Source organism: Coregonus lavaretus (assembly GCF_964263955.1).
Source record: "Coregonus lavaretus genome assembly, chromosome: 20".
NCBI lineage: Eukaryota > Metazoa > Chordata > Actinopteri > Salmoniformes > Salmonidae > Coregonus > Coregonus lavaretus.
The window spans coordinates 19,222,577-19,249,676 of record NC_140007.1 but is presented as its reverse complement, the minus strand read 5'-3'; the positions used below and the strand labels follow the sequence as shown (position 1 = coordinate 19,249,676).

General features: G+C 41.2%; 1 protein-coding gene across 1 annotated transcript in view; it reads left to right on the top strand.

Moving 5' to 3' along the window:
* Nucleotides 1–27,100, top strand: part of LOC311147506 (H(+)/Cl(-) exchange transporter 6-like) — a 61,641-nt gene that overhangs the window by 20,149 nt on the left and 14,392 nt on the right. The window contains exons 14-18 of the mRNA XM_084184257.1: nucleotides 858–1,011; nucleotides 3,507–3,663; nucleotides 3,764–3,870; nucleotides 4,260–4,446; nucleotides 7,105–7,268. Of these exons, the coding sequence (XP_084040383.1) occupies nucleotides 858–1,011; nucleotides 3,507–3,663; nucleotides 3,764–3,870; nucleotides 4,260–4,446; nucleotides 7,105–7,268 (769 nt within the window). The remainder of the gene's footprint in view (nucleotides 1–857; nucleotides 1,012–3,506; nucleotides 3,664–3,763; nucleotides 3,871–4,259; nucleotides 4,447–7,104; nucleotides 7,269–27,100) is intronic.

Genomic DNA, 27,100 nt, shown 5'->3' with positions numbered 1-27,100 from the left:
CAGCTGACTGACAAAAGCAAACAATAATACATCAACGGATAAATAGAATGCATTGGAATAAAGGCTATTTTTATGAAGGATTCATAGCAAACAAATGGCAAAAATGAGGAAGTACCAAGGAAAATCTAGGCGTTTTAAAGGAGCTCAGCTGAGGCTGAAATTCAGCAATACTGAGTGGACAGGTCCACTGTCTAGCCAGCTATAGAATTCAACAGTACCAGTCGGGGACAGGGAGACAGTTTGTGCAGCCATGTAGAAATAAATGGTTTAAACCATGACAGAGAAGTGGGGGTGTTCGTTTCATTTGAAAGCTTTTATTTTCATATTTACCACTGGATTTTAAACAAATAGGAGAATGGTTAAATTAGCATTATTTAGAGACCACCCGAAAGTTGGACTTTTGTTGCATTTAGGGCAGCTAATGTCTCATTCAGGGGAGCTGAGTCCCCCCTGGCTCCCCCGTAATTCGCACCCTGGCCCCTAGTCTCACTCCCTATACACATACACACTGAAATAGATAAATGTGCTTGTGTTTCAGTGTACTGGTGATGGCTATACTTTAGTTAATCATTATACTGAACATAATTAACACCTCTGTGGCCTGCTATATAGTTATCCTCCTATGTAAGTTGCCATATATCAGGAGTGAACAACTCAATCAGGCCCTTGAGCTCTGCAGTCCTGCTTTCTTTTCTCCCTGGCACTTGCTGTTACTGCTGTGGTGGTTTTACGAGGTAGAAAATCAGCAGGACTGAGGCCCTTGAGGACTCGGCTGGAGTTGTGCAGCCCATGCTATATTGACCATCCTTGTCATGTGATGTGTATATTTACTGTGTGTTTCCTGTCTGTCTCTGTAGGTACGTTCAGCCCCGTGACGCTGACAGTGTTCTTTGTGCTGTACTTCCTGTTGTCGTGCTGGACATACGGCGTGTCGGTGCCCAGTGGCCTCTTTGTGCCCTCGCTGCTCTGTGGCGCTGCTTTTGGACGCCTGGTGGCCAACCTCCTCAAAATGTAAGGCCAACGTTCTGATAATGTTCTAGAAATGTTTGGGCAATGTTCTCACAATAAAATGTTCTCGTAATGTAAACCCAACATTTGGATAATCTGTACTCAAATACGTAAGCCCAACCATCTCATAGCAAAATGTCCATGAATGGTAATGTTGTATATCAGAGTCATTGTATAGACACACACATATAGCTACAGTTGAAGTCAGAAGTTTACATACACCTTAGCCAAATACATTTAAACGCAGTTTTTTCACAATTCCTGACATTTAATCCTAGTAAAAATCACTACTTTATTTTAAGAATGTGAAATAATAGTACAGCTTTTCTTTCTTTCATCACATTCCCAGTGGGTCAGAAGTTTACATACACTCAATTAGTATTTGGTAGCATTGCCTTTAAATTGTTTAACTTGGGTCAAACGTTTTGGGTAGCCTTCCACAAGCTTCCCAGAATAAGTTGGGTGAATTTTGGCCCATTCCTCCTGACAGAGCTGGTGTTACTGAGTCAGGTTTGTAGGCCTCCTTGCTCGCACACGTGTTTTCAGTTCTGCCCACACATTTTCTATAGGATTGAGGTCAGGGCCTTGTGATGGCCACTCCAATACCTTGACTTTGTTGTCCTTAAGCCATTTTGCCACAACTTTGGAAGTATGCTTGGGGTCATTGTCCATTTGGAAGACCCATTTGCGACCAAGCTTTAACTTCCTGACTGATGTCTTGAGATGTTGCTTCAATATATCCACCACATTTTCCTTCCTCATGATGCCATTTATTTTGTGAAGGGCACCAGTCCCTCCTGTAGCAAATAAAAACCCACAGCATGATGCTGCCACCCCGTGCTTCACGGTTGGGATGGTGTTCTTTGGATTGCAAGCTCCCCCTTTTTCCTCCAAACATAACGATGGTCATTATGGCCAAACAGTTCTATTTTTGTTTCATCAGACCATAGGACATTTCTCCAAAAAGTACTATCTTTGTCCCCATGTGCAGTTGCAAACCGTAGCCTGGCTTTTTTATGGCGGTTTTGGAGCAGTGGCTTCTTCCTTGCTGAGCGGCCTTTCAGGTTATGTCGATATAGGACTCGTTTTACTGTGGATATAGATACTTTTGTACCTGTTTCCTCCAGCATCTACACAAGGTCCTTTGCTGTTGTTCTGGGATTGATTTGCACTTTTCGCACCAATGTACGTTCATCTCTAGGAGACAGAACGCGTCTCCTTCCTGAGCGGTATGACGGCTGCATTGTCCCATGGTGTTTATACTTGCGTACTATTGTTTGTACAGATGAACGTGGTACCTTCAGGCGTTTGGAAATTGCTCCAAAGGATGAACCAGACTTGTGGAGGTCTAAAAACAATTCTGAGGTCTTGGCTGATTGCTTTTGATTTTCCCATGATGTCAAGCAAAGAGGCACTGAGTTTGAAGGTAGGCCTTGAAATACATCCACAGGTACACCTCCAATTGACTCAAATGATGTAAATTAGCCTATCAGAAGCTTCTAAAGCCATGACATCATTTTCTGGAATTTTCCAATCTGTTTAAAGGCACAGTCAACTTAGTGTATGTAAACTTCTGACCCACTTGAATTGTGATACAGTGAATTATAAGTGAAATAATATGTCTGTAAACAATTGTTGGAAAAATTACTTGTGTCATGCACAAAGTAGATGTCCTAACCGACTTGCCAAAACTTTAGTTTGTTAACAAGAAATTTGTGGGGTGGTTGAAAAACGAGTTTTAATGACTCCAACCTAAGTGTATGTAAACTTCTGACTTCAACTGTATATATATGCTCTGGTTTATATGATTTGAAATGTGTTGGTTTGGAAATCTCCCACCTACTTTCAAAGCCCGAGTTTTTTTGAAGTGTAGCTGGGGCTCTTCTCATGGAGTTTCTATCTCTTGAAAACTGAAAAATGCTTACAAAGCTACTTTTTAGCATTGACGTACTCGGAGAGGGAATCTGCTAACTGGGCATGTTCTCTCAGCGCTTCTCTCTCCCGCTCTCTGAGTTTTTTTCTCTCTTCAAACCACTTCTACTTCTTCCTCTGCTTTGTCAGACTCAGGCCTTTTCAGTTCTGCTCAACTGCAAGTAATGACTGCTGTGTGTCACACTAGGATGTCTGTGGGAGAGAGTTATGTTAGCAGGCAGCTTATTCCGTTTGGACTGTATGTGCCAGGACAAAACTTTGTAACATAGTTGAGGGAAGATCCCACACACTGCATTTATTGCTTCATATCACATGTTAACTGTCCTTGAGCAGTCTGTCTCACGTCAGATAGCACGACTTGAGTGTGGGTGTAATGCCACCTGTTGGAAGACAATGCAAGCAGTCTTATCAAAACATGATTATTATGCTGATTTATAGTTATTGGTTCATGGATTAGTTTTGTGTTTCTAGGAACAAGAAAATAATGAAATTTGAGTTGACACTGCTAGCAGTAAGCCTTAGTCTTCTGCATGCTTTTATGCTCACTTCCTGTTTTGTTGCCACAGCAACCTGGGGATGGACATCTACTCCGGGACCTTCGCTCTGATTGGAGCAGCCGCCTTCCTGGGAGGCGTGGTCCGGATGACCATCAGCTTGACTGTCATTCTCATCGAATCAACCAATGAGATCACCTACGGCTTGCCCATTATGATAACCCTCATGGTAAAGTACACGTCATTGATTTGAACTTACATTCACAATTTAGTGCACTTGCGTCAGTGTTGGTGCTTACAGGATGGTGTGCGTGTGTGTGTGCGCTCAGGTGGCCAAGTGGACGGGGGATTTCTTCAATAAGGGCATCTATGACATCCACATTCATCTGAGAGGAGTGCCAATGCTGGAGTGGGAAACAGAGGTGGAGATGGACAAGTAAGAAAATAATACTACATTTATGATAGTAAAGATCAGTGGTCATTAAACAGACACTTGTATCCAAATGAACTTACAGCTAACACATTTATCTTCAGTATACTCATACAGTATGCTGAATATACAGTATGTGGCCCTTTTAGAACTTTAGCCAACCGTGTAATCTGCTGCTGTGTTCAATTCCAATTCAAGTCACTCAATTCAGGAAGGGATAACATAAAAAAAAAAAAAAAATCTAAATAAACCCTAAATAGCTTCTTCTTTTCAGTTTCTTGAGAAGACCTTGAAAATAGATTACCTTTTTTCAATTAATGAATTTGAATTTCAGTTTTACTTCCTGAATTGAAGGACCCTAACCCTGGCACGTATGTGTCTCGTTTGTCCCCCAGACTGACAGCCAGTGACATCATGGAGCCCAACCTGACGTACGTGTACCCCCACACGCGCATCCAGTCCCTGGTGAGCATCCTGCGCACCACCGTCTACCACGCCTTCCCTGTGGTCACCGAGAACAGGGACAACGAGCACGAGTTCATGAAGGGCAACATCCTCATCAGCAACAACATTCGCTTCAAGGTAGGAGCCAGGGCCACGTGCAGATAGAAATGTCATGAATAGAGCCGACATGATTTCTTATTCTAGATGTTAGAGAGGTATGTTTGTTCTACATAACCTATTTCTATCTCAACCTTTCACAATGTTTTGTCCTGGTGTGTATTCATTTGTCGCAGACCGTAGCAAAACGTTTGGCCTGTTGCAAAACACATTGCAATGGAAACCGTTTACTGAACCAAACGGAAGCAAACAGTGGGGGGACCTACCTGAATTTGTCCAAAAGAAACTAGCTTTCATTGCAAAACGTTTTCCGTTGTTCCCATTGCAAAACGTTTTGCAACAGACCAAACGTATTCACTAATGAAAACACCCCTGCTGAAGGTTCCCTAGCCATAACATCAGCTGCCACCAGGGGGAGTCAGAACTCTGTTATACTGTATAATGCATGGGTTGGTGCCATCTACAGTACCTTAAAGTATTCATACATCTTGACTTATTCCACATTTTGCTGTGTTACAGCCTGAATTCAAAATGGATTAAATCACAATACCCCATTATGACAAAGTTATATGTTTTTTTTTAATGTTTGCAAATGTATTGAAAATGAAATACAGAAATGTAATTTACATAAGTATTCACACCCCTGAGTCAATACTTTGTAGAAGCACCGTTGGCAGCGATTACAGCTTTGAGTCGTCGTGGGTATGTCTGTATCAGCTTTGCACATCTGGAATTGGGGATTGTCTCCCATTCTTCCTTGCAGATTTTCTCAAGCTCTGTTAAGTTACATGGGGAGTGGCAGTGAGCAGCAATATTTAAGTCTTTCCACAGATTTTAAATGGGATTCAAGTCTGGGCTTTGTCTGGGCCACTCATGGACTTTCACATTCTTGTTTTAAAGCTTTCCAGCGTTGCTTTGGCTATATGCTTGGGGTCATTGTCCTGTTGGAAAGTAAATCTTTGCCCCAGTCTAAGGTCGTTTGCTCTCTGAAGCAGGTTCTCATCAGGGATTTACCTGTATTTGTCTCCATTGTTCCCTCTATCATTTTACATTTACATTTTAGTCATTTAGCAGACGCTCTTATCCAGAGCGACTTACAGTTAGTGCATTCTATCCTTACCAGTCTCACAGTCCCTGCCGCTGAAAAGCATCCCTATAGCACGATGCTGCCACCACCATGCTTCACGGTAGGGATGGTGTTAGACGGGTGATGAGCTGTGCCTGGTTTTCTACAGACATAATGCTTTTCATTCAGGCCAAATAGTAAACTGTTTGTCTCATCAGACCACAAAATATTTTGTCTTATGATCTCAAGAGTCTTTCACATGCCTTTTTGCAAACTCCAGGTGTGCTGTCATGTGCCTTTTTCTCAGGAGTGGCTTCTGTCTGGCCACTCTCCCATAAAGCCCAGATTGGTGAAGTGCTGTAGAGACTGTTGTCCTTCTGGCAGGTTCTCCCATCTCAGCCAAGGAACTCTGTAGTTCTGTCAGTGGTGTGGTTATTTGGTTTCTTGGTCACCTCCCTGACCAAAGTCCTTCTTGCCCGGTTGCTCAGTTTGGTCGGACGGCCAGGTCTAGGCAGGGTCTGGGTAGTTCCATATTTTTTCAATTTCCCAATGATGAAGACCATTATGCTCTTGGAAACCTTCAACACTCTAGAAATTGGTTTATACCCTTCCCCAGATATATGCCTCATCACAATTCTATCTGGGAGATCTACAGACTGTTCCTTGAACCTAATGGTATAGTTTCTGCTCTGACATGCACTGTCAACTGTGGGACCTTATATAGAAAGGTGTGTTTCTTTCTAACTCATGTCCAAGCAATAGAATTGGCCACAGGTGGACTCCAATCAAGGATGATCTATTGGTTGCGCCTGAGCTAAATTTGGAGTGGCATACCAAAGGAGTGTGAATACTTATGTAAATTAGATATCTGTATTTCATTCTCAATACATTTGCAAACATTTCTAAAAACATGTTTTTACTTTGTTATTATGGGGTATTGTGTGTAGATGGGTGAGAATTTTTTTTATTTTATCCATTTTGAATTCAGACTGTAACACAACAAAATGTGGAATAAGTCAAAGGATATGAATACTTTCTGAAGGCACTGTATAGGCTTCTCTTTGGCCCTGTTTCCAATAGTTAGACAATGTAGGTTATCCTTCCTTTCCTCCTTGTAGTGCTGTTACTGTAAAGCACTTTGTGACATGTGACACTGATTTGACACGATTGGATAGACAACAACAAACTTTCTATTTCTATGTTAGGGCAGTGATTACATCAAGGGAATGTAGGAAACTGGGATGCACAGACAGTGAGTTGTTTATGGTCTCTTACTGTAAGAAGCATTACATTATATGAACAGGAAGGTGTGTGTATGGAGCATGTGTGTACACGGTAGCTTAGTGGTTAGAGCATTGGGCCAGTAACCAAAAGGTAGCTAGTTTGAATCCCCGAGCCGACAAGGTGAAAAATATGTCTGTGTCCACGAGCAAGGCACTTAACCCTAACTGTTGATAAAACTGACCCTGGCCATGACCCCACTGCCCGAGGGTGTATACATAATACACATTTCCATTTCACAAACGTGTATAATACACACTATAAGCACCACCAAATTATTTTTTATTATTTTCTGTGCGCACGTGTGTAACCCTGCCCTCTCCCCCCCTCAGAAAGCGAGCGTGCTGACGCGGGCAGGGGAACAGCGGCGGCGCTGCCAGTCCATGAAGTCGTACCCGTCCAGCGAGCTGCGCAACGTGTGTGACGACCAAGCGGTGGCCGTGGTGCCCGCCTTGGAGGAGGGCCAGGACATGCTACAGCAGATGCTGGAGAGAAGGTGAGCCCCCACGTACGCACACGCACCTTCATTCTCACCCCTGAGTTGACCCCATCCCATTTTTTACAATACCAACCATGTGACCAACCCTGTAACTTTGACTTGGATCAAATGTGTGTTTTGAGTCCCTCATTCTTCTGAAATGTATTAGTTTAAACATTGCACACATTGTAATCAATATATTCACTGTGTAGGAGTCATGATGGTAATGTAGATATTGAGGACAAACGCTTGAATCCAATTCAAGACTTTAATTAACGGCATACACGTAGCATACAAAGTCATCATACATGAGTCTCAACCGGCCTTTTATACTTTCAACTTACATAACATTTACATTCTTATTGGTCAGTACAAAAACATCAGGTCAGTTATATGATCAGCATGGCTGCGTTTACCCAGGCAGCCCAATTTTTATATTTCTTCCACCAATTGGTCTTTTGACCAATCACATCATATCTTTTCACATCAGATCTTTTTCAGAGCTGATTTGATTTGAACAAAATACCAATTAGTGAAAAAAAAATCAGAATTGGTCTGCCTGTGTAAACGCAGCATTTGGAAACATATGGGGCCAATATGGAAACATATTGCAACCATCGATGGTGACCAGATTATCGCCAGCTGATCTCTCATGATCTCTCGCGATAAATTCACTGGCACAGCTAATCTCAATTGCAACCATTATTGGTCACCTCATTACCGCTCCGTTTCCAATTCATGCAGTCCATTAAAGTCTCAGGAGGCAGCTTTTGGGGCGACCTGACCAAATTCACGTAGAAATGGGAGTTATAGATTGAAAGCAAGTCTGAGAAGCGTATATCTGTTTTATGTGCGCTATTTCTATTCATACTTTTTAATTATATTATGTGAGATAAACATTTGTAAATAAATGATTTGTAATTATTTTTACCCCCCTTAAAACATTTTTTTTTTTTGTTCTAACATTACTGTCCGCAATACAACAACAAAAATACTTAAATACATGTAATTTTGTTATTGAAACATTTAATTTAAATACTGTAGAATTCCGTTAATTCCTATGGAGGACTGCTTCTTCTGAGGAGTGCCAATATGTCTGACCGGTGACTTCACAGCCTCTCATTGGCCAATACATAGTATCAGCAATCCAGGGTTTATAAACATAATTGGTTAACACAGTGGTATATGCGAAGTTCAGCTTGTTCGTTGCAATGAACCCATGGCTTCTAGGTCTTAATATGGATCAGGGTTCCCCAACTGGCAGCGAGTGGTTTTATTTGGCCCTCAAAGTTTTCTGAGCAAAAAACTAATCAAACATGTTTTATGTTTTATCGTTGGACATAAAAGTTTATAAAAACACCAGGAAATCAGCTCCAGGTGATTTTTTTATTTTGTAAATCTGCTCCCAAGTATTCCCACACGTAATAGAGACGTGATCATATACAAATGGGGCATGTACTCTACAAGGTGTCAAAATTGTCCAAATAGATACGCAAGGTAGATGGATTATTTTAAATATGTTATTGGACCATAAACAGATATGGCTCATTAACCTTTATGGACCAAATAATGATGATCCACACTTCTTTGACAATATATATAATAAATGATCAACCCTGCAAGCAATTCAAGACAATATTAGTATGGTGGGGGATTATGATACTGTTTTAAATAGCTCAATGGACCGTAAAGGAAATCACACCACGAACAATTTGATGTTGATGGGGGACAAAATGCGGTCGGACCATCATATTATTGGCATATACATTACTCTTACTGAATTTCCATGTGGGCGAGGATATTGGAAATGTAATCAAAGCCTATTGGATGATAATTTATTTTTAACTAGGACAAAGGAATTTATAACAGATTTATTCCGACATAACATAGGTACAGCAAATCCCCTTATTGTATGGGACACCTTTAAATGTGCCTTTAGAGGCCATGCAATTCAGTACTCATCTCGAAAACAAAAGCAATTTAAGTCAAAAGAGTTTATACTAACAAAGGAAATAGAAGGTCTAACAGAATAGATAGATGGCAATAAAAACTGTAACATAGAGGCTCAGAATAAATTAGAGGAAAAAGAAATTGAGAAACTTATTCAAGAAAGATCAAGTGTAATATATTATAAAAATAAAGCAAACTGGATGGAATATGGGGAAAAATGCACCAAATTCTTTTTTAATCTTCAACATAGGAATGCTACCAAAAATAATTTAATGAAACTTGTTACAATTGACGGAGTCACCCATGATTCACGAAATGATATTTTGAAGGAGGAAACAAAGTACTTTAAGCATATGTTTTTGTTTCAGTCGCCTCCATCTCCTCTAACTGAAGCTAATTGTAGAGATGTTTTTCTATTGATAATGTCAAATGAACAGCCATACAGAAAGACTCATGTGAAGGTGAAATTACAGAGGAGGAACATCTGGATGCAATTAAAGACTTAAGTCCGGGAAAACTCCAGGGTTGGATGGCATACCAGTCGAGGTATACCAAACCTTTTTTTTATATACTAAGAGGACCGTTATTAGCATGTTTTAACCACTCCTATGTAAGTGGTAGATTATCAGACACTCAAGAAGAAGGTCTGATTTCATTATTACTGAAACAGGATACAAGTGGAAAATATAAAGATCCAGTCCATACATTTTTTTTGAGACCCCTTACACTTCAGTGTTGTGATGCTAAAATTCTAGCAAAATGTATAGCGCATAGAATCAAAAAGGTATTGGCGGACATTATTCATTCTAATCAGACAGGTTTTTTTTACATGGAAGATACATTGGAGATAATATAAGGCAAGTACTGGAAACAATAGAACACTATGGAAAATCTGGGAAACCAGGCCTGCTATTCATAGCAGACATCGAAAAGGCATTTGATAAAGTACGACTGGGGTTTATATATAAATGCCTGGAGCATTTCAATTTTGGAGAATCTCTTATAAAATGGGTCAAAATCATGTATAGTAACCCTAGGTGTAAAATAGTAAATAATGGCTATTTCTCAGAAAGTTTTAAACTGTCAAGAGGAGTGAAATAAGGTTGTCCACTATCGGCATATCTATTTATTATGGCCATCGAGATGTTAGCTTTTTTTTTTTTTTTTTTTTTTTGTCATTTAGCAGATGCTCTTCTCCAGAGCGACTTACATGAGCTATTAAAATCAGATCCAACAATAATATCAAGGGATTAGAAATCCAGGGCTTAAAAACAAAGGTGTCATTGTATGCTGATGATTCATGTTTTCTTTTAAATCCACAACTAGAATCCCTCCACAGCCTCATAGAGGATCTAGATACATTTTCTAACCTCTCTGGATTACAACCAAATTATGACAAATGTACTATATTACGTATTGGATCACTAAAAACTAAACATTTTACATTACCATGTAGTTTACCAATAAAATGGTCTGATGGTGATGTGGATATACTCAGAATACATATCCCAAAGGAAATAAATGATCTCACTCCAATAAATTGTAATAGAAAGTTAGCAAAAATAGATAAGATCTTGCTACCATGAAAAGGTAAATACCTGTCAATTTGTGGAAAAATCACCCTGATTAACTCTTTAGTATTATCCCAGTTTACCTATTTGCTTATGGTCTTGCCTACGCCTAGTGAACAGTTTTTTAAATTATATGAGAAAAAAATATTCCATTTTATTTGGAACGGCAAGCCAGACAAAATTAAACGGGCCTATTTATATAATGAATATGAATTCAGAGGACAGAAATTATTAAATATTAAAGCATTAGACCTATCACTAAAAGTTTCAGTCATACAAAAGTTATACTTAAATCCGAACTGGTTCTCTAGCAAATTAATAAGATTGTCTCACCCAATGTTCAAGAAAGGCCTTTTTCCCTTTATTCAGATTACAACCTCTCACTTTCAGTTATTTGAAAAGGAAATCATCTCCCAAATATCACTATTTCTAAAACAAGCCATAGAAAGTTGGTTGCAATTTCAATTTAATCCTCCAGAAACGACAGAACAAATACTGCAACAAATATTGTGGTTAAACTCAAATAGACTAATTGACAAAAAAACTTTTTTTTTTTTTTTTTACAGAATGTTGAAAAAAGGTATAATCTTCGTAAATGATATCATCGGTAGGACTGGTGGAGTTATGTTGCACATGCAGCTAACAAAAACATATGGAAATGTCTGTTCTACCCAAAATTACAACCAAATAATTGCAGCCTTACAGCAAAAATGGAAGAGGAAAGTGGAAGGGGGAGAAAGTAAGGAACTTGTCTGTCGGCCTTGCATTAAAGAACATAATTGGTTAAACTGTGATAAATAAAAAAGTATACCAGTTTCATTTAAGGACCAAAGTATTGACAGCCTTCCCATATAGATTGCAAAATAGTGGGGAAGAGATTTTTGACGTACCGATCCCATGGCATAGTGTTTATGAACTGATACGCAAAACGACACCGGATTCAAAACTTAGTCTTTCAATTTAAATTATTATATAACATTTTTGCTACCAATATAATGTTATTTATATGGGGGATACAATCTTCCAGCTCTGCAGATTTTGCTGCGAAGAGATAGAATCATTAGATCATTTGTTTTGGTACTGTCCATTTGTAGTACTGTCCATTTGTAGCTTGGAGAGCTCTTTGGTCTTGGCCATGGTGGAGAGTTTGGAATCTGATTGATTGATCGCTTCTGTGGACAGGTGTCTTTTATACAGGTAACAAGCTGAGATTAGGAGCACTCCCTTTAAGAGTGTGCTCCTAATCTCAGCTCGTTACCTGTATAAAAGACACCTGGGAGCCAGAAATCTTTCTGATTGAGAGGGGGTCAAATACTTACTTTCCTCATTAAAATGTAAATCAATTTATAACATTTTTGACATGCGTTTTTCTGGATTTTTTTGTTGTTATTCTGTCCCTCACTGTTCAAATAAACATACCATTAAAATTATAGACTGATCATGTCTTTGTCAGTGGGCAAACGTACAAAATCAGCAGGGGATACTTTTTTCCATATATATATATATATATATATATATATATATATATATATATATATATATATATATATATATATATATATATATATATAACATGGGGGATTGGAAGTGATGCAGACAATTACATTGATGGAAGTTACAATCTATCTGCAATATTAAGCTGATCTACCCCCTAAAAATGGGGCATGTACTCTACAAGGTGTCGAAAGCGTTCCACAGGGATGCTGGCCCATGTTGACCCCAATGCTTCCCAAAGTTGTGTCAAGTTGGCTGGATGTCCTTTGAGTGGTGGACCATTCTTGATTCACACGGAAACTATTGAGCATGAAAAACCCAGCAGCGTTGCAGTTCTTTACACAAACTGGTGCGCCTGATACCTACTACCATACCCCATTCAAAGGCACTTTTGTCTTGGCCATTCACCCTCTGAATGGCACACATACAAAATACATGTCTCAATTGTCTCAAGGCTTAAAAATCATTCTTTAACCTGTCTCCTCCCTTCATCTACACTGATTGAAGTGGATTTAACAAGTGACATCAATAAGGGATCATAGCTTTACCTGGTTTCACCTGGTCAGTCTATGTAATTGAAAGAGCAGGTGTTCTTCATGTTTTTTATACTCCGTGAATATCTGTTTAGTCTTCTTGCGATCAATTTGCAGTCTACAAATTATTTGTGATTATGTTCCGGCCCCGACCATCCGCTCAAGAACAAATCGACCTGTGGCTGAATCTAGTTGATGATACCTGATGTAGGTCTTCAAATCAAATTTTATTGGTCACATACACATATTTAGCAGATGTTATTGCGGTGTAGCGAAATGCTTGTGTTCCTAGCTCCAACAGTGCAGTAGTATCTAACAATTCCCAACAATACACACAAATCTAAAAATAAAATAATGTTATCAAGATATATATATATAAATATTAGGACAAGCAATGTCAGAGTGGCATTGACTAAAATACAGTAGAATACAGTATATACATATGAAATGAGTAAAGCAGTATGTAAACATTATTAAAGTGACTATTGTTCCATTATTAAAGTGACCAGTGATTCCATGTCTATGTACATAGGGCAGCAGCCTATAAGGTGCAGGGTTGAGTTACCGGTGGTAGCTGGCTAGTGATGGCTATTTAACAGTCTGATGGCCTTGAGATATAAGCTGTTTTTCAGTCTCTCGGTCCCAGCTTTGATGCACCTGTACTGACCTCGCCTTCTGGATGATAGTGGGGTGAACAGGCCGTGGCTCGGGTGGTTGATGTCCTTGATGGTCTTTTTGGCCTTCCTGTGACATCGGGTGCTGTAGGTGTCCTGGAGGGCAGACAGTGTGCCCCCGGTGATACGTTGGGCAGACCGCACCACCCTCTGGAGAGCCCTGCGGTTGCAGGCGGTGCAGTTGCTGTACCAGGTGGTGATACAGCCCGACAGGATGCTCTCAATTGTGCATCTGTGAAAGTTTGTCAGGGTCTTAATGTATACAGTTGAAGTCGGAAGTTTACATACACCTTAGCCAAATACATTTAAACTCAGTTTTTCACAATTCCTGACATTTAATCCTAGTAAAAATTACCTTTCTTAGGTCAGTTAGGATCACCACTTTATTTTAAGAATGTGAAATGTCAGAATAATAGTATAGAGTGATTTATTTCAGCTTTTATTTATTTCATCACATTCCCAGTGGGTCAGAAGTTTACATACACTCAATTAGTATTTGGTAGCATTGCCTTTCAATTGTTTAACTTGGGTCAAACGTTTCGGGTAGCCTTACACAAGCTTCCCACAATAAGTTGGGTGAATTTTGGCCCATTCCTCCTGACAGAGCTGGTGTAACTGAGTCAGGTTTGCAGGCCTCCTTGCTTGCACACGCTTTTTCAGTTCTGCCCACAAATGTTCTATAGGATTGAGGTCAGGGCTTTGTTATGGCCACTCCAATACCTTGATTTTGTTTTCCTTAAGCCATTTTGCCACAACTTTGAAAGTATGCTTGGGGTCATTGTCCATTTGGAAGACCCATTTGCGACCAAGCTTTAACTTCCTGACTGATGTTTTGAGATGTTGCTTCAATATATCCACATAAATGTCCTTCCTCATGATGCCATCTATTTTCTGAAGTGCACCAGTCCCTCCTGCAGCAAAGCACCCCCACAGCATGATGCTGCCACCCCGTGCTTCACGGTTGGGATGGTGTTCTTCGGCTTGCAAGCCTTCCCCTTTTTCCTCCAAACATAACGATGGTCATTATGGCCAAACAGTTCTATTTTTGTTTCATCAGACCAGAGGACATTTCTCTAAAAAGTACGATCTTTGTCCCCGTGTGCAGTTGCAAACCGTAGTCTGGCTTTTTTATGGCGGTTTTGGAGCAGTGGCTTCTTCCTTGCTGAGCGGCCTTTCAGGTTATGTCGATATAGGACTCGTTTTACTGTGGATATAGATACTTTTGTACCTGTTTCCTCTAGCATCTTCACAAGGTCCTTTGCTGTTGTTCTGGGATTGATTTGCACTTTTCGCACCAAAGTACGTTCATCTGTAGGAGACAGAATGTGTTTTATTGAATTAAGAATTTCAAATGCCATGGTATATCCTTGTAGGTCAAAATGTCACAAGGATTATTTTATTTTAGACAGCTTTTTCAGTGATAAAATAGGCCTACATAAAAATAAAATTATGAACACTCAATTAATCAAATCGGATATTCGATTAACCGTGCCCATCCCTAGTAAGCACAACTGAATGCAACATGATGTCAAGCAAAGAGGCAATGAGTTTGAAGGTAGGCCTTGAAATACATCCACAGGTACACCTCCAATTGACTCAAATTATGTCAATTAGCCTATCAGAAGCTTCTAAAGCCATGACATCATTTTCTGGAATTTTCCAAGCTATTTAAAGGCACAGTCAACTTAGTGTATGTAAACTTCTGACCCACTGGAATTGTGATACAGTGAATTATAAGTGAAATAATCTGTCTGTAAACAATTGTTGGAAAAATGACTTGTGTCATGCACAAAGTAGATGTCCTAACCGACTTGCCAAAATAATATTTTGTCAACAAGACATTTGTGGAGTGGTTGAAAAACGAGTTTTAATGACTCCAACCTAAGTGTATGTAGACTTCTGACTTCAACTGTACATCGGTACATCTTATCTTCCTTGTTTCCTGTGAGAAGTGGAGGGATGCCCATACCTTCCCAAGAAGAGTTACCTAGCACACACACAATGCTTGACTACTAGGTGATGTGCCCAAACAGATGTTATGGTATGTTCTAACCACTGAAGTCATAACCATATCTTAGCACTGATGTCTTTATACCATTACTGCAGTCATAAACCAGAGAATGAACCATCCTCTTATTTAATTAGCAAGGCTGTTTTAGAGGGAGAAGCATGTGTAAGGGAGTGTGTACAATTATTACTATGAATTGTGAATCGGGGCACCAGTCCGTTATTGGACAACATTTGTATTTTAAGGAGAACTGACTTATTAGTTATTTTAACAATAAATCTGTAAGACAAAAATGAAAATACTAGGAATCATAAAGATTTATCTGAAGGTATGAATTCTTTTGAGAATCAATTGGAGGTCACTTTTACCAAAATAAGAAGACCACACAATTCCTTTATACAATCAACATTTGAAGACACTAATCAAAATATTTACAAAACATGAATATTATCATGGAAGAAGGTAGAATAGGGAATAGAATGATTTATGAAAAGCTAAAGTGTACTGTTCAGGCTACACTAACTCTTTAAATCTTGTTAGGCGAGCGCCTGTAATTGCTATTTGAAGTGGGGAAAACAGCATACCGATGAACCTCCCGAGTGGCGCAGTGGTCTAAGGCACTGCATCGCAGTGCTAGCTGTGCCACTAGAGCGTCTGCTAAATGACAAAAAAAATTAATATAAATAAAAGGGCAACTGTCACACCCTGGTTCTGGGACTCATTATGTTGAGCCAGGGTGTGTGCAGTCTATGTGTTCATGTTCTATGTTGGGTGTCTAGGTTGTCGATTTCTATGTTTGGTCAATGACTCCCAATCGGAGGTAACGAGTGTCAGCTGTCGGCTCGTTATCTCTGATTGGGAGCCATATTTATACTGTGTGTTTTCACCTTGGGGTTGTGGGTTATTGTTCCGTGTTCGGTATTATTTAACCGTTGGACTTCACGAGTCGTGTTTTGTTTTGCATGCTTTAATATAATAAAGTCATGTTTGTTTCATACGCTGCGCCTTGGTCTACTCACTCCTACGACGATCGTGACAGAAAAACCCACCATACAACGACCAAGCAGCGTGTCCAGGAACAGACACAGGAGGTGACTCTGGTGGATGTCCTCCTCGGTTGGGGGCAGATTACCGAGGAGGAGGCCGTCCGGTACCGGAGGGCTATGAAGGGGGAGACCCAGGCAGAAGAGGAGCAGCGGCGTCAGCAGTGGCATCGTCGGACGGACGAGAGGCACCTCCAATAATTTTTTAGGGGGGGGCACAGGGCATGGACGACGGGGCTAACGGAGGCAGAGAAGGGGCGGATTCAAAAGGCCACCAGGTTACGGGGGCTACTGGTCAAAGTAGGGAAAGGAGGTGTAGAGGCACGGCGAGAGGTACTGGGGTGTGTTACCAGTCCGGTCCGGCCCGTTCCAGTTCCCGGAGTAGAGCCAGTGGTGTGTGTCCCCAGTACGGTCCGGCCTGTTACGGCCCCTCGCACCAAATGGACGGTGCGCGTCTCCAGCCCAGCCCGACCTGTTCCTGCTCTACGCACCAAGGCTACGGTGTGCGTCGACAGCCCTGCCCGGCCTGTTCCTGCTCTCCGCACCAAAGCTACGGTGTGCGTCGACAGCCCTGCCCGGCCTGTTCCTGCTCTACGCACCAAGGCTACGGTGTGCGTCGACAGTCCTGCCCGGCCTGTTCCTGCTCTACGCACCAAGGCTACGGTGTGCGTCGACAGCCCTGCTCGGCCTGTTCCTGCTCTACGCACCAAAGCTACGGTGTGCGTCGACAGCCCTGCCCGGCCTGTTCCTGCTCTCCGCACCAAAGCTACGGTGTGCGTCGACAGCCCTGCTCGGCCTGTTCCTGCTCTACGCACCAAAGCTACGGTGTGCGTCGACAGCCCTGCCCGGCCTGTTCCTGCTCTACGCACCAAGGCTACGGTGTGCGTCGACAGTCCTGCCCGGCCTGTTCCTGCTCTACGCACCAAGGCTACGGTGTGCGTCGACAGCCCTGCCCGGCCTGTTCCTGCTCTACGCACCAAAGCTACGGTGTGCGTCGACAGCCCTGCCCGGCCTGTTCCTGCTCTACGCACCAAGGCTACGGTGTGCGTCGACAGTCCTGCCCGGCCTGTTCCTGCCACCCGCACCAAGTCTACGGTGTGCGTCGCCAGCCCGACCCGGCCTGTTCCTGCCACTCGCACCAGACCTACGGTGCGCGTCGCCAGCCCGACCCGGCCTGTTCCTGCCACTCGCACCAAGCCTACGGTGCGCGTCGCCAGCCCGGTCCGGCCTGTTCCTGCCACTCGCACTAAGCCAGGGGTGCGAGAAGTCAGCCTGGTAAGGCCCGTTCCTCCTCCACGCACCAGGCCTACGGGGTGCGTCGTCAGCCCTGTCCGGCTCGTTCCTGCTCTCCGCACCAGGTCTGTGGTGCGCGTCGCCAGCCCATTCCGGTCCATTCCTGTTCCACGCACCAAGCCAGGGGCGCGTGTCGTCAGTCCGGCTCCGGCCAGCGGGGCTAGACAGGACCAGGGGTACTGTGGGGGGTGTATCGGAGGGTGGTGGTCTAGGCCGGAGCCAGAACCGCCACCGAGGAGGTATGCCCGCCCAGCCCTCCCCTGTTTGGGGTTTTTGAGGCGCGGTCGCAGTCCGCGCCTTTAGGGGGGGGTACTGTCACACCCTGGTTCTGGGACTCATTATGTTGAGCCAGGGTGTGTGCAGTCTATGTGTTCATGTTCTATGTTGGGTGTCTAGGTTGTCGATTTCTATGTTTGGTCAATGACTCCCAATCGGAGGTAACGAGTGTCAGCTGTCGGCTCGTTATCTCTGATTGGGAGCCATATTTATACTGTGTGTTTTCACCTTGGGGTTGTGGGTTTTTGTTCCGTGTTCGGTATTATTTAACCGTTGGACTTCACGAGTCGTGTTTTGTTTTGCATGCTTTAATATAATAAAGTCATGTTTGTTTCATACGCTGCGCCTTGGTCTACTCACTCCTACGACGATCGTGACAGCAACCTGGAGGGCTAAATGCGCAGCAGTAGCTCAAGGCACTATAATAAAACTACATTCAAAAGTTTGTTGTTTTATTAAATTAAGAATTTCAAATGTCATGGTATATACTTGTAGGTCAACATGTCACAAGGATTATTTTATTTTAGACAGCTTTTTCAGTGATAAAATAGGCCTACATAAAAATTAAATTATGAACACTCACTCAAGTAATTGAATCGGATATTCGATTAACCGTGCCCATCCCTAGTAAGCACAACTGAATGCAACATCAGGATTCACATTTTATTTAACCCTTGCATTATGTTCAATAAGACTATACACAGATTACATTTTGACCCGCAACATAAAAGCAGGGTTAAACGCATATACTTTTGATTTAGTTGAGTCATTTCAACTACAATGTAATATATATATATATATATATATATATATATATATATATATACAGTGAGGAGGAAAAAAGTATTTGATCCGCTGCTGATTTTGAACAGTGAGAGACAGAATAACAACAAAAAAATCCAGAAAAATGCATGTAAAAAATGTTATAAATTTGATTAGCATTTTAATGAGGGAAATAAGTATTTGACCCCTCTGCAAAACATGACTTAGTACTTGGTGGCATAACCCTTGTTGGCAATCAGAGGTCAGACGTTTCTTGTAGTTGGCCACCAGATTTGCACACATCTCAGGAGGGATTTTGTCCCACTCCTCTTTGCAGATCTTCTCCAAGTCATTAAGGTTTTGAGTCTGACGTTTGGCAACTCGAACCTTCAGCTCCCTCCACAGATTTTCTATGGGATTAAGGTCTGGAGACTGGCTAGGCCACTCCAGGACCTTAATGTGCTTCTTCTTGAGCCACTCCTTTGTTGCCTTGGCCGTGTGTTTTGGGTCATTGTCATGCTGGAATACCCACCCATGACCCTGGCTGAGGGAAGGAGGTTCTCACCCAAGATTTGACGGTACATGGCCCCGTCCATCGTCCCTTTGATGCAGTGAAGTTGTCCTGTCCCCTTAGCAGAAAAACACCCCCAAAGCATAATGTTTCCACCTCCATGTTTGACGGTGGGGAATGTGTTCTTGGGGTCATAGGCAGCATTCCTCCTCCTCCAAACACGGCGAGTTGAATTGATGCCAAAGAGCTCGATTTTGGTCTCATCTGACCACAACACTTTCACCCAGTTCTCCTCTGAATCATTCAGATGTTCATTGGCAAACTTCAGACAGGCCTGTATATGTGCTTTCTTGAGCAGGGGGACCTTGCGGGCGCTGCAGGATTTCAGTCCATCACAGCGTAGTGTGTTACCAATTGTTTTCTTGGTGACTATGGTCCCAGCTGCCTTGATCATTGACAAAATCCTCCCGTGTAGTTCTGGGCTGATTCCTCACCGTTCTCATGATCATTGCAACTCCACGAGGTGAGATCTTGCATGGAGCCCCAGGCCGAGGGAGATTGACAGTCTTTTGTGTTTCTTCCATTTGCGAATAATCGCACCAACTGTTGTCACCTACTCACCAAGCTGCTTGGCGCTGGTCTTGTAGCCCATTCTAGCTTTGTGTAGGTCTACAATCTTGTCCCTGACATCCTTGGAGAGCTCTTTGGTCTTGGCCATGGTGGAGAGTTTGGAATCTGATTGATTGATTGCTTCTGTGGACAGGTGTCTTTTATACAGGTAACAAACTGAGATTAGGAGCACTTTAAAGAGTGTGCTCCTAATCTCAGCTCGTTACCTGTATAAAAGACACCTGGGAACCAGAAATCTTTCTGATTGAGAGGGGGTCAAATACTTATTTCCCTCATTATAAAGCAAATCAATTCATAACATTTTTGTTGTTGTTATTCTGTCTCTCACTATTCAAATAAACCTACCATTAAAATTATAGACTGATCATTTCTTTGTCAGTGGGCAAACGTAAAAAATCAACAGGGGATCAAACTTTTTTCCCTGACTGTATATATATGTATGTATGTATATATATATATATATTAATTCCAAATTAAAATATTGTCATTTAGAGCATTTATTTGCAGAAAATGACAACTGGTCAAAATAACAAAGAAAATGCAGTGTTGTCAGACCTCGAATAATGCAAAGAAAATAAGTTCATGTTCATTTTTAAACAACACAATACTAATGTTTTAACTAAGGAAGAGTTCAGAAATCAATATTTGGTGGAATAACCCTGATTTTCAATCACAGCTTTCATGTGTCTTGGCATGCTCTCCACAAGTCTTTCACATTGATGTTGGGTGACTTTATGCCACTCCTGGCGCAAAAATTCAAGCAGCTCGGCTTTTGATCACATTCCAGAAGTTTTCAATGGGGTTCAGGTCTGGAGATTGGGCTGGCCATGACAGGGTCTTGATCTGGTGGTCCTCCATCCACACCTTGATTGACCTGGCTGTGTGGCATGGTGCATTGTCCTGCTGGAAAACCAATCCTCAGTTGGTGAACAATGTCAGAGCAAAAGGAAGCAAGTTTTCTTCCAGGACAACCTTGTACGTGGCTTGATTCATGCGTCCTTCACAAAGACACATCTGCCCGATTCCAGCCTTGCTGAGGCAACAAGACATTTCACAGTGGGTGCGAGACACTGTGGCTTGTAGGCCTCTCCAGGTCTCTGTCTAACCATTAGACGACCAGGTGTTGGGCAAAGCTGAAAATTGGACTCATCAGAGAAGATTACCTTACTCCAGTCCTCTATGGCCCAATCCTAATGGTCTTTTGCAAACCTCAGCCTGGCTCTTCTTTGCTTCTCATTGATGAAGGGCTTTTTTCTAGCTTTGCACGATTTCAGCCCTGCCCCTAGGAGCCTGTTTCGAACCGTCCTCGCCATGCACTTCACCCCAGCTACCGTTTGCCATTCTTTATGTAGGTCACTTGATGTCATCCTACGGTTGTTGAGTGACATTCGAATGAGTTGGCGGTCATCCCAGTCAGTAGAGAGTCGTTATCGCCCTCTGCCGGTCTGTAGCTTTGTTGTCCTCAATGTCTGCTGCTTGACCTTGTTCTTATGAACCGCCGTCTTTGAAATTTTAAGGATGGAAGCAACCTGACGTTCTCTGTATGCCTCTGCCAGAATTGAACCCTTCTTTTCCTCACTCAAAACTTTCCTTTTCAACTCTTTTGGCATGGTCAATAGTTATTTTTTGATTAATATTACTTTTGAGGTACTATTAGCACTGTTTTTGCCATCCAGCTGGTCCTATTGCAAGAGGATAGTGATGACCACAGCAGTGGATTTCATACTTTTCCTCGTTAAATATGATGTGGTTCATGTGATCACCTAATCAGTACCTAATTCAGTAGAATGAGGTGTACCTGTGTTGGAATTCAACAGACACTGGAATAGAATGGTTGTCATACATGTAGAGATGCTGATTTAAGAAACATTTGCAGTGGTCTCATCATTTTTTCCAGAGCTGTGTATATACAGTGGGGAGAACAAGTATTTGATACACTGCCGATTTTGCAGGTTTTCCTACTTACGAAGCATGTAGATGTCTGTAATTTTTATCATAGGTACACTCCAACTGTGAGAGACGGAATCTAAAACAAAAATCCAGAAAATCACATTGTATGTTTTTTAAGTAATTAATTTGCATTTTATTGCATGACATAAGTATTTGATCACCTACCAACCAGTAAGAATTCCGGCTCTCACAGACCTGTTAGTTTTTCTTTAAGAAGCCCTCCTGTTCTCCACTCATTACCTGTATTAACTGCACCTGTTTGAACTCGTAAAAATTACTGCTAATACATGCTTCGTAAGTAGGAAAACCTGCAAAATCGGCATTGTATCAAATACTTGTTCTCCCCACTGTATACACACACACAGTACCAGTCAAAAGTTTGGACACACCTACTATGATATACAATTTTCTAGCTCTGAGTCTCTACTTTTATCCCACGTAAAAAACAGCATTTTAAATTTTGCGACAAAAGACCGAATCGAGCTGGTTGGTCACACACCTACACATTCCAGGGTTTTTCTTTATTTTTACTATTTTTCACATTGTAGAATAATAGTGAAGACAACAAAACTATGAAATAACACATATGGCACTGCATTTGCCTTGATGACAAAGCTGTCATCAAGGCAAAGGGTGGTTATTTGAATAATCTCAAATATGAAATATATTTTGATTTGTTTAACACGTTTTTGGTTACTACATGATTCCATATTTGTTATTTCATAGTTTTGATGTCTTCACTATTATTCTACAATGTAGAAAATCGTAAAAATAAAGAAAAACCCTGGAATGTGTAGGTATGTGACCAACCAGCTCGATTCTGTCTTCTGTCGCTAAATTTAAAATGCAGTTTTTTACGTTGGATAAAAATAGAGACTCAGAGCTAGAAAATGGTATATCATACACTACAGTTGAGGAACAATGGGAAAGTAATTCTGCTTTGAAAGTTTCCAAATTTGTAACCCCACTTTTGAGAAAATGGCCCTTCAATGTTTTGGTACACCTACTGGAGAGCTATTCTTTGTCTACGTCCATTCAGCATCGTTCACACCCTCTTAAGCCTTAGCTCCACCCATCTCTTTAACGATTCACATGTGAGGCCATGTGTTAAACAGTGAGTATTATCGTGTACTAAACAACCAAAGATTTCAAGACCAAAGGCTGGTTTATACTATGTCTATCGACATGTCTGTATTCAGTTGTCATTCATTATTACAGGAAAATAAACCCACAACAATATCATTATTTACAAGTTAATGGCGAGCTAACAGTTGTGAGTGTGATGAAATTAAAGCAAGGCATTCTACCGGACAATTTTTGAACTTGGACACTGTCTCGTTGGCCTAACGTTATATCCTAATTTGACTTTGGTGCAGGTCATGTTGTTCTTCACATTACCGTCTCTGGTAAAAACCACAGGAGATGGTGTTACCTTAATTGGGGAGAACGGGCTCGTGTTAATGACTAGAGCGGAATCAGTGGAATGGTATCAAACATATGGTTTCCAGGTGTTTGATGCCATTCCATTCGCTTCATACATTATTATGAGCCGTTCTCCCCTCGGCAGCCTCCTGTGGTAAACACACACTATATCAAATAAAATCTATGTTTATTTGTCACATGCACAGGATATAGAAAGTGTAAATGTTACAGTAAAATGGTTACTTGCATAGTGGAGTCTTTTGTTTATACACGTAACATTAGTTAGCGAGCCAGTCAGCCAGCTAATGTTAGCTAGTTAGCGAACAGTACGCTTTAACTTGCAATGAAAACGACTTTCTAACTAAATTAGAAACGTACAATACCTGAAAATATAGTTAGCTAGACTCTCATACCCGTATACATGGATGAACGCTTATCCCTCTCTGTCATGTATTCCATGGTTGCCCTTAGTTTGAAGATGTAATCCGGAGACAGGTGTTTTATACAACAGACTTCTGTGTTCTCTTTTCGACTCCCTCCGCATTTGCAATCAAACGCCTGAATTTCTCCATATTCTTAGCTATCATACTCTGCTTCCATCGGACATTCCATTGATTTCAAAACTCGATCCTCTAGAAAGTGGAGAGCTATCTTTCAAAAAAATCATCTTTAGAAAGGATTACCTACACATACTGAGCAGCTCATTATAGACAGAACCTTGCTACATGGCAGACCAATCTGATCTCATCTCTCGGAATGTCCAGCCCATCCATAATCTCAGCCAATCATGGCTAGCGGGAAGGTTCCTGTCTTTTTCCGTGGCTAAACCAACTACGCTCGTAATTTAACTATTGTATTCTTATTTACAGATGGCATACAAGTTTGTTATTAAGGCACATGAACGTTCACGTTCCAGAAGGCATTTCTGCCAAAAAACGCATTTTCAAATCAAATCATTTTATTGGTCACATACACGTGTTTAGCAGATGTTATTGCGGGTGTAGCGAAATGCTTGTAACACCCATTTTGATCCCATAAAAATGTTTAAGTTCAAATGCCTCTCCTGTGAAGTAGTGACGAGCGACATACGCCTAGTTTCCTGAAACTAGTCACATATTTCCACACTGAGGATGGAATAATACTGTGACATTTTGAAAATTATGATAATGCCCTTTTAGTGTAAGAGCTGTTTGAAAAGACCACCTGAAATTTCAGCCTGTTTTGGTAGGATGGAGTTTTTGCCTGCCTGTGTCATCACTAGGCGGTAAATTAGTTAATAGACCAATAAAGGGGTTGCAGTTGTGTCACAAATCACCTAGCAACCACACCAGACGCCGTTTTGGAAGACCAGAGTCAGTCTGGTGGAAGTCCTCCAATCGTCCATATGGCTGGCTGCGTTTTGCTACCACCAGAAACATTGGGAAGATTGCCCATTATTTCGTTTTTTTCTAAGGACCCAGAAAACGGAGGCAGTTGGAGAAGCTATTCAAGTATGTAAATATATTTTGAAAATGATAAACAATGTATTATTAGCTAACTAGCTAGCTAGCTTGCTACAGAAACTTAGTGTGCAGGCTAACTCAAATGAGCTGCTAATGTAATGTTACTCAAACAGCCATGGAAGAGGGTGAAAGGATTAGCAACTCAAGCTGTCAGAGAAGGGAGAGAGTAGGCTACTCTGGATAGGGCAGGTACCTTTGTGGGAGGACATTATGAAAATATTCTTCAGTTCCAGTCCCTAGCAAAAAAATAGGACAGATATAGCAACGTATTATTCTGTGCTCTCTAATTTGTGTATAATGAACCCTATTTCTTTGTCATGTTTTCTGTCTGCAGATGACGAGGTCCCAATGAATGTCCCAAGAGAATAAGGGTACATCATTGTATTCCATGAGTTATATGTATACCTATGTTAGCAAATGTTTTAAACAAAAATACAATTTAAAAGACACACACAATGTATAAACCTATTACAACTGGAGTAGGCCAACCATGCTTAGTGTGCATGCTTCTGTTCCAGCCCAGCACTAACACACCTGATTTAAATGTATCAAACCTAATTAGTTGATAATCAAGTGTGCTATTGCTAGGCTGGAATAGATGTCTGCTCACCAGGTAGATCAGGGATCAGTGGAGCGAGGTTGGCCACCTCTGGTATTGACTTTGTTTTGTTCACCTTATGCTTTCGTAATAATAGCCTACTTGTTACTAAGATGTCTAACCTTTACATATGAGTTAGCTTACTTGTACACTTTGAAATTATATGAAATGAAGTGCTGATTCTTTGAAGTGAAGTGTTTAAACCTGTTTCTATTGTTAACTATTATTCAAGATGAACTAGTGTCGATGTTGATTAATCACAGATCACAATCCTGCAATAAAGAGGGGAAGGGAATCTGTCTCAAATGTTCTGTGTTTTTGTGTTGTATTCTCAAATGAACATGACCTTTTTGTTCAGTTGTAAGCTCTCCAAATAGTTTTATTTGATTGTCACTCTTTCTCAGGATATCAGTCATGAGAACCTATTTTGCGGCTGATGATAATGGCATACAACGCCAATGCGGCAGTGGTTCCCAACCTTGAGTACCCACAGCAGCACACATTTTTGTTCTAGCCCCGGTCAAACATACCTGATTCAACTCATTGAGGGCCTGATGATTAGTTGATGAGTTGAATCAGGTGTGCTTGTCCGTGGCTACAATAAAAATGTGTACTGTTGTGGGTACTTGAGGACCAGAGTCAGGAACCACTGGCCTACAGTATGACAGCATTAGCATTATGGGCATTTGCAATGCACCCCTTGACATTGTGCATCTGAAGCAGAAAATAGCTTAACTCACACATTGTTTACATATTGTTGAGCTATATGTTTTCAATTATAAAATGATACCAGTAGACAATGTATATTAGGCTAATCATTATACTCGATTTTGTACATGCCTTGCGCTGATATGAAATTGTTTAGTGCAAATCCAACCCTAGTGAAATGTCTGGAAGCAGGAGATGATGGGATCCTTATCTTAAAACATACAACTACTACTAAGTTCAATGCCAGTTGGAGGTGCCACTGTGATAATGAAGATGGTTTGCCTAAGACTACCACAACAATTAACATTGTCTACGCTACTTGTGTTTAAATTGTAAAAGAAAGAAAGAATAGTTAGGCTATAAGAAATACATTTTTATTCAATGAGGCAAGGCAAAGCAGAGATGACACACAATACAACAATATAGCCTATTATTAAAGTATATTTACAATATCATAAACAATAGTATTTTACATGTTCCAAATTACAATGTATTTATTCATACATGTGTACATAAGTTACTGTGAAACTGTGTTTCTGTTTAATCAGCAGTTATTGCTACACCCTTCATTCGGTTTAAGGGGGCACTTTTGTCATGACGACAAGGGGAAGGTGCTCTCTACTCAAATGGCACAACAGAATCATTCAGATTGACCAAGGCACAGCATATGACAACCATTTTGTCTAACTGAGGGATGTCTCCTTTCATATCTGGAAATGGGCGAAGTAGTAGAAGTAGAAACTGATGCTGCTGCAGCATTGCTGATCTTCACAGTGGGAATCCAGTCGACATGGGTGTCCTGATAGAGGTTAGCTGGTGAACCTACAGCATCAGGGCTCTTGATTGGTTGTGTTTAATTCAGGTGTTTTAGTGTCATATAAAGATTAAATCTATTGTTGGGCTGGATGAACCAATAGTCAACACA